The sequence below is a fragment of the Mustela erminea genome, chromosome 18 (assembly GCF_009829155.1).
Source record: "Mustela erminea isolate mMusErm1 chromosome 18, mMusErm1.Pri, whole genome shotgun sequence".
NCBI lineage: Eukaryota > Metazoa > Chordata > Mammalia > Carnivora > Mustelidae > Mustela > Mustela erminea.
This window is the reverse complement of record NC_045631.1, coordinates 55,447,206-55,455,153: the sequence shown is the minus strand read 5'-3', so window position 1 is coordinate 55,455,153 and position 7,948 is coordinate 55,447,206. Positions and strand designations below refer to the sequence as shown.

The window sequence follows — 7,948 nt, the reverse complement described above, 5'->3', positions numbered from 1 at the left end:
AGCAGAGGGAGGACAAAGCATGAGGGGACTGGGAAGGACAGGGATGTCACCATTGTCCTGAGAGGAGAGAGGATTGCTGTAATGCCAGGAGGAAGAGAGGATATGGGCAGGTGGAGATGCTAGAAGAAATATTAATGGGGAGGAGCAGAGAGAGGAATCCCGGATGACAGGGTCTGGTTGCAATAACTCTGGGAATACTGTGGCCTTAGATCAGGAAGAGATAGTATGGAGGAGGAGCAGATCTGGGTAGAGAGTGTTTAAGGGGAAATTGATGGACCTGGTTGTTCTGACAAGTTTGAGGAGTTGGCGTAACCCAGGGAAGTGTCAGACTCTGCACTGTGACCCACTTCCTTACCATTTCCAGCATAAACCCATCCCAAACCCATCATGTCATGAGAACAAGCCACTCTGAGTTAGGACAGACCCACCTCCCCACCTCCTGGTAAGGACCATCCCCCAACTCTGCACCTTGAAGAGGCCCCTGGTCACCATGTGAACCCAAAAGAGACACCGACCCCCAGTGCTTTGTCAGACCACCCTCTTGTTACACAACGGCCCTTTCTGCCATTGGATGGAGAGGAGAAGCCCAGTCTCAGCTTCACATGTCCCCAACATCCCATCAGCTCCTTCAGTCTTTGGACCCTCTTGTCCATTGGCAGTCTTCTGCCCTGAGAGTCACAGTAGGGTGGACATTCCAAACATGAAGGAGTCAAAGTGAGGTGCACATGGGGTTGGTGATGGCTGTTCCCTTTCCATTCTTGAGACCAGGCAAACACACAGGAGGGAAGCAAGCCTGTGGGATTAGTACCTTGGTTCAGAACCCAGAACCCAAATGGAACCTTTGAAAGCATCAGAGGTCACAGTTCCAACTTGTGTGGCCAGAGGAGAGCAGGGGTCCCATGGGGACTGTGGGTGCTTGGAGCTGTAGGCTGTGGGATCCCTAACACCACTGAGGTCACGACCGATGCCTGAGATGATGGGCTGCTGGGTGCTCCACGCTGGACATGATCCATCCTGACCACAAGAAGTGTCACGTCACAGGGTGGGGACATTCCCCTGAGGAGGAAATGCTCACAGTGTTGCTCCATTGTGTGGGGCAAGTGTGGACAGTGAGAGGCGCAGATGTTGGCTGCGGAAGGGGACGGCAATCCCAATCCAGTCCTGGACCAGGGGCTGTCTTGTCATCGGGATTGAGTGGATCCGGGGCACCAGGTCCAGGACTCTGCCTCAGCTCGTGCTGCTTCTGTCCCACAGCTTCCTGAACCCCAACCAGCTTGAGTCAGCGTGGAAGAAGATTGTGAGAACAAACACAGGCAGGACGAGGAAGCAAAGAGGACCCAGAAAGCAGAAGTGGGCACTGCAGAGAGGACCCTCTGTGAGAGACTTGAAATTGTCCCCCTCAGGAGCCTGGCATTACTGTGGGTGACGTCTGTGCTGCAGACATGACCCCAGGGGACGGGAGGCTGTGGCTGCCTGCAGTGCTGCTCCTTCTGCAGGTCCCAGGTGAGCGGGGCTGAGCCTGGGCAGGGGAGTCTGTCCTGAATGGGAGGGAGGGAGGGTGGGGGATGGGTCTGTGGGGCAGGGGAGGGGAGGAGGACGTGGGAAAGAGGAGGGAGAGCAGAGAAGATTCTCCAATCGACCAGCACTGTCTCAGCAACCACCAGGAGAATTCAGTGCATAAAGCAGGTGAGTCGTGACCACTGTGCCAGAAAGAGCAGCCCTGACAAGAGTGGGGCCTGTGACCAGCATTACTGTAGGGTCACAGTCAGAAATGACATCTCCGTGCATCACACACACACAGACACATCAGGGACACACTCACCTTGTGCCGCTCCAGAAAAGGACCTACATTCCCTCTTTCTGATCTCAGGAAGACCTGTCTCCTGCCAAGGCCTCCTCCAGACCCTAAGGGCCCTTCAGGGACTCAACGGTCAACTTGACCTGAGATCCCGTTGACCCAGGCCCCTCTGGTGAAGGGTCACACTTGGCTGTGTTTTCCAGGTTGTTGGTCTCTGCATGGCCCCCCCTCTGTGACGGGCACTGTGGGGGGATCCCAGAGCGTGCAGTGTCAGTACGAGGAGAAATTCAGAGAGACTCCCAAATACTGGTGCAAGAACCCATGTGTGAGGAGGACGCTAAAGACCGAAGGGGCAGACAGAGAAGGGAGGAAGGATCGTGTGTCCATCAGGGACCATCCTGTAAACCTCACCTTCACAGTGACCTTGGAGAACCTCACAGAGGATGATGCCGGGACATATTGGTGCGGGATCGATACATCAGGGAAACCAGGATATTTTTTTGACCGCACCTTCCAAGTTGTGTTGTCTGTGACCCCAGGTGAGCTGTGCACACCCCTCTGCCCACACCAGCACCAGGGTTGCCCGAGACTTGGGCTGATCACCCCAACCCTGGCAAGAAAGCAGTGGGATGTGGGAAGAGAGTGGGGTGAGGATGGGTGGGTGACACAAGGCACCTGGGATGAGCCTGTGTGAGTGTGTGAGTGTGTGAGTGTGTGTGTGTGTGTGTGTGTGTGAGTGTGTGTGTGTCTGTTTGTGTATATATATGTCCGTGTGTGTCTAGGTGGGTGTACATTTCTGTGTCCAGGGGTTGTGTTGTCTGCATACTCACAGAGCACATGCACCTCTGGCAGACTTGGGTGTCTCTGTGTGCCCTGACACACTCTCATGCCTAAAACTCTCCCAGGGATGGCAGCGGGAATGGCCCGGGTCTGGTGATATCTGGCTGCCTTCCTGCCCTGACAAAGCCCTGTCCGTGTTGGAGTGGACCCAAGTCTCTTCCTGGACTTCTCTCTGTCCTCCCAAATGGGGAACAGGACCCTAGGCTATTCACTCCTCTCCCTTACTGGCTGCCCAGGACCCCGGGGCTCTACCAGGACAACACTATGTCCTGGATGGTTCCTCAGTGCCAGCCTCACAGCTGTGATCCTGGGGTTCTGCACCAGCCTCGACAGGGGCCCAAGAAGGAGCCCTAGTACCCTGATTTGGAGCTTCTGTGAGCATTTGGGGAACACCCCTCCTTCTGGCTTGACCCTCCCCATTCCTTCCGTCATTTCCATAGGAGGGAACCCAGAGAAATAGCTGAAGGCTCCGCTCAGACAAAGGAGGGGAAAAAATGAGAAAAAGGAGTTCGTAGGTCCGATGGCCCCAAATATACTTCCATGTGCTGCGAAGAATTCTTTACTAGAACCCTATTTTTGTTTCCTGAGAACCACATGGAGTTCATCCTTCTGAGTGTTCAGGTTTTTGTCTTGTGTTCTCACTCCGATGTTGGCCTTGGCTCCTCCGATGTCCTTCCTGCAGGGCGTCTCTCTCACACAGGGCACTGCCCTCCCAGGCCCCTTGTGGGCTCCTATTTAACAGCGAGGAGCTGAGTGTTCTCGGACACCACCGCCTGGAAGAGAGAGACCATTGTCCAGTTGGCTCCAGGACAGGGGACTTTCTGTGTGGTGCCCTGGGTGTGTGTCTGTCTCTCTAGGTCTTTCTTTCTGTCTATCCTTTTGTCCGGTGGCCACCCAGGTTCATAGTTCTGGCTGAGAGTTCCGGGCTGACCCATCATTCAGTGTGGACTCTGCTGAGCGCCCTGTTTCATGGTCCTCACTCCAGACATCAGCCCTGCCTGAGGACACGGCCCCCACCCCCAGCTCTGGATCAATCTCTGCAGAGGAAAGCTGAGGCCATCCTCTGCCAGGAGAAACCAGGGGCAAAGTGGCTGAGCCCAGAGCCCTGAGCTCCTTCCACACACTGTCCCATGCCCTGCTGGGAGATGCTCTGCCTCTGAAATCACCCACCTGGCCAGGGTGCACCTGCAGAGGGGGCCGGGGAGACTGGAGTTCCAGGCAGGCCTGGGTGTGGTTGTGAGCAGATGTGGAGCCCGGACACCTGTCCAGATGTCCTGAGTGACCAGGGCTATGTGAGTCGGAGCCACACAGCTGCCAGAGAGTGGGAGAGCCCGGGGGAGGACAGCAGGCCTGACATGTGCTTCCCCCGCCCCCGCAGCCAGCACTGCAACCCCCAGCTCTGTGAGGCCCCCCAGCACTCCAGGTCTTCACAGGACACTGCCAGTCCCCACATGGGACACTGCGACCCAGCAAGAGTCCTCCACTTCCAGCCAGCGTCCTGGGTAAGGGATTAGCAGCTGGAGACCTTTGACACCTGGGTGATTTCTGGGGAACACGGAGGACAGGGTTGTGTGGGTGTTACTATCATGGCCTCAGTCCCAGACTTACTTACCAATTCCACACCTAATGATGAAAGTCCTACCTAGTGCTGGGCGCCCTGCTACGGATACAGCCCGGGACCACCGAGACACAGTCCTGCTCCGACAAAAGCTGGGAAATTCACACCGTGGACGACTCAACCTGAGAACAGATGGGTCAGAGAGAGCATGTGTGGGGAGCCATGGGGGCGAGATTGCTGTTCCATACACAATGATCAGGGAGTCCTGGCCGGTGAGAGGACATTTCCCTGGAGTCCTGTAGGATTGGGGGAGCCCGCACTCAGGTATCTGCAGAAATCGGGCTCCGGGGACAGGGAAGACAAGTGCCAGTGTTGTGCAAAGGGGGCCTTCAGGCTCTAGCCCAGGCCAGAGGCTCTGGGGGCCCTGAGCTCTCTTCCCTGCTCCTCCCAGGCCCTCACTGGAGAGTCATCCTATTGAAGACCAGACCACAGAGGGAGAGAAGAGGTGAGTGGGGTCATTCATTCCCTCCATCATTAAACACTGAATCTCAAGGCTAAGGTTTGGAGGGACCACACAGGTGCCAGATGGACGCTGGGACTAAAGCAAACACTCCATTCCCTCGTGGGAAGTACCGGTGATGGGAGAGCAGACATTAGACAAGGAACCCAGCACCGATTTCTAGTCCATACACAGGGTCACTGCCCATGGGGAGGGATTAGATAGAACACTTTTCCCAGGCCAGGTCCTGCCTGCTTCCTGGGGTCTCCTCATGTCACTCCAATAGCCAGGCCCTCTCCAGGTCCACATCCTGTCTCAAGGGCAATTGTAAGCCTGAGGGTCACAGAAGTGGTCTGATAATGGGGCGATCCCAGCCATGGACCCACTGGACCTGATTTCCTTCCGGACTGCTGTGGCCTCAGGACATGGACACAGGGACAGAGGGACAATGCAGGGCACCAGGGCATTTCTGTAATGATGGGGCTCACTTCCTGTCACCGTGTCCCCCACAGGTCCCTACTGAGCAGCATCTACTTTCCTCTCCTTCCTGGTCTTGCTGGAGGTGCCCCTGGTCCTGAGCATGCTCAGTGCTGTCCTCCGAGGGAACAGGCCTCAGAGGGCATCTAGAGGGAGGTGGCATCAGCCCGATAAAGCCAGTAATGCCAACTGCCCATTAAAGGATAGGAAGAGGGGGTGCACAGGAAGATGGTGGGCATGACGAAAGGAATCCAGATTCATTGAAACCAAATGACAAAGAGCCTGTTAGGGTTTGGATTTCCTCAAATCAGATGGGGAGACAAGGACTTAGGTGCGATTAGTCTATGGAATGGTGATCCCGGGAAGCACATAAAGGGAACAAGGGATGGGTAAAGCCAATGAAGCGTGCTTTGATGGAGGAGCTACCACAGGGCAACTGGGCTCTGTCACTGGGTATCCTGAGATGTGCTGTGTAGGACGCACCCCAGAGCTGTCCCACCGGCCCTGAAAGCTTAGACAGTGATCAACATCCATCTGTTCTCATGTGGGGAAGATGGTGGGGCTTCCTGTTGCTCACAGAAAATGAGGGACGTCCCCTTATCTAGAGAGCAGTGTAGGCAGAGAGGCTTCTTATACTCTCACAGAGTGATGAGGGAAGGCCCCTCATCTGGAGAAAGAGTCTGGCAGGCAGAGGGTCCCTCCTGGGGACATGGATTCTATGGCATTTCTGGCCTATTCTGCTCAGCAAGCTGAACTCTCCTATAGCTAAAGAGAGTCCTCAGGCAAAGAGGTGAGGGAGCTGGAGGGGTGAAACCACTGACCGGTCCAAGACTGTCCAGAGCTGGCCTGGAGTTCAAGTGGGCAAAGAGGATATGAGCCAGGGTGCCAAGCGGGTGAGCAAGAGGGTCCCAGTGTGACCTTGGAGAGGACATCCACCAAACCACAGGCTGAGAGTCAGGCGAGGGGCTGGCAAGGTGGAGAGCTTCTAGAAAGGTCCCGTGTAGGGAGGGGACACAGCATTTGTGAGGAGCTGGTGTGGGGACAGTTAATGGGACCCACAGGTGAGGGGACTGGCCATGAGCTGAGCTTGGGGTGGTCACATCTGGAGGCTGATGGAGGTTGTTGAGCAGATTCAGCAGAAGAGCTTCTCCAGCGATCATACTGAAGCTGAGTCCAGACTAGGTTGAGAGAGGAGAGCTTTTATAAGGGAGCATTTCACCCTCAAAATCTGCCCCCGCAGGAGCAAGGGAGTGTTGAGGGTTGTGGGTTCAGAGGGCTGTTTCTGGGAGCCAGAGCCTCCTGGGTCCCCTCTTCTCCCTCTCTCTCCATTCCTCCCCACCACACCCTCAAGTGTCTGCTGTGTCCTGATGCTCAAGGTCAAGTCTTGAATGGAGGACAGGACTCTGGGCCTCGGTGCCGGTCCATCCAGCTTTGAGGCTGATATTGATTTCTGAGGCCACAGGACCTGAGCACAAAGGCAGATGGGGGCAGAGCCTGGGCCTCATGTCCAGGAGAAACTCCTGCCAGTCACCGTGTCCCTCCTACAGGTCCCTGCTCGGCAGCGTCCACTTCCTGCTCCTCGTTCTGCTGAAGGTGCCCCTGTTTCTGATGATGCTCAGTGCCGTGTTCTGGGTCAACAGGCCTCAGTGGGCAATTTGTGGGCACCAGAGTCAGCCTGATGAAGACAACCTTTAGCCCTCCTTGCGCATCCCTATCCTGTCCAGAGACAACACCACGCAGACTAGAAGAGGAAGAACTTCTGGCCCCAGACCTGTCTCCTCTCCCCTTATTGCCAAAAACTGGTAACAAACAAATCATTCAATACTTGAGTGAAGCAATGAGATCCATCACTCACACAAGTCGATGTGTGTGGTGTTTTGCTGGGAAGAATGGGGGAGGGACGCCCTAGGACTCGTAGCTTGCTGGTGCACAGCCCAGGTGACCAGAGAGCCCGAGGTGAGGGAAGGCCTGCTTCTCCATGACCTTGTCCTCCTGAGAACCCCCAGTGCTGGCTCTCAACTCAGCATTCCTTCCTTCCTACAACCACTCACCAAATATTCACCAAAAGCCTGTGTAGCACCAGGCTTGTTTCTAGGGGCTGGGAAGAAAGCAGTCAACAAAACAAGGCCTTTCTATTCGAATGGGTGTTTTTGAAAACTAAATAAAGAATATTGGTTTATAAGAAGAAGTGTCGTGAAGAGGAATGGATGAGAGTTCAATGAATGGGGTGACAGAGGACAGGCGTAGACTCTTTATTATGATGATGATGATGATGATGATGTTCAGTTAACCACTGTAGAGCACATCATTAGTTTTCGATGTAGTGCTCAGTGATTCATTGGTTGCATGGAGCATCCAGTGCTCATCACAACACGTGCCCTCGTTAATTCCCATCACCGGGCTACTGCATTCCCCCACCCACATCCCCTCTGAAACCCTCCGTTTGTTTCCCAGAGTCCACATTCTCTCAGGATTTGTCTTCTGTTGGGTGAGAGCCTCAGGCTGTTGAGGGAGGGAAGGTCGAAGTTCTGAACAAAGGCAAAGCTCAGGGCAAGGGAGGGTCCTGAGAGGCCAGTGGGCAGGAATCTGGGGGTCAGGTAGATGGATAGGCAAGGCCAGCAGATGGAATCCAGCAAAGAATTATGCACCGTGAGGGTGTGAGGTTTGTTCCAGGTAGAGAAGGCTGGTTCAGCTTCAAAAAATGAATCACTGTATTACCATACCAAAGTAAGGAAGGAAAAATCATAGAATCATATCAAATGACACTGGAAAAGCC

General features: G+C 54.8%; 1 protein-coding gene across 1 annotated transcript; it reads left to right on the top strand.

The window, feature by feature from the left end:
• Positions 1–1,079: 1,079 nt before the first annotated feature.
• On the top strand, positions 1,080–7,357 carry LOC116577159 (CMRF35-like molecule 6). Its single transcript, XM_032320004.1, has 5 exons — positions 1,080–1,503; positions 2,002–2,337; positions 4,017–4,140; positions 4,648–4,701; positions 6,720–7,357. The coding sequence occupies exons 1-5, from the start codon at positions 1,443–1,445 to the stop codon at positions 6,865–6,867; spliced, it is 723 nt and encodes a 240-aa protein (XP_032175895.1). The 5' UTR covers positions 1,080–1,442; the 3' UTR covers positions 6,868–7,357.
• Positions 7,358–7,948: the final 591 nt, after the last annotated feature.

Bases quoted from the DNA above. Each gene is read 5' to 3' on its own strand.
- LOC116577159 (XM_032320004.1), top strand. From the start codon at position 1,443: ATGACCCCAGGGGACGGGAGGCTGTGGCTGCCTGCAGTGCTGCTCCTT. The intron at 2,338-4,016 runs GTGAGCTGTGCA...CCGCCCCCGCAG, and splicing joins TGTGTTGTCTGTGACCCCAG to CCAGCACTGCAACCCCCAGC. The intron at 4,702-6,719 runs GTGAGTGGGGTC...TCCCTCCTACAG, and splicing joins ACCACAGAGGGAGAGAAGAG to GTCCCTGCTCGGCAGCGTCC.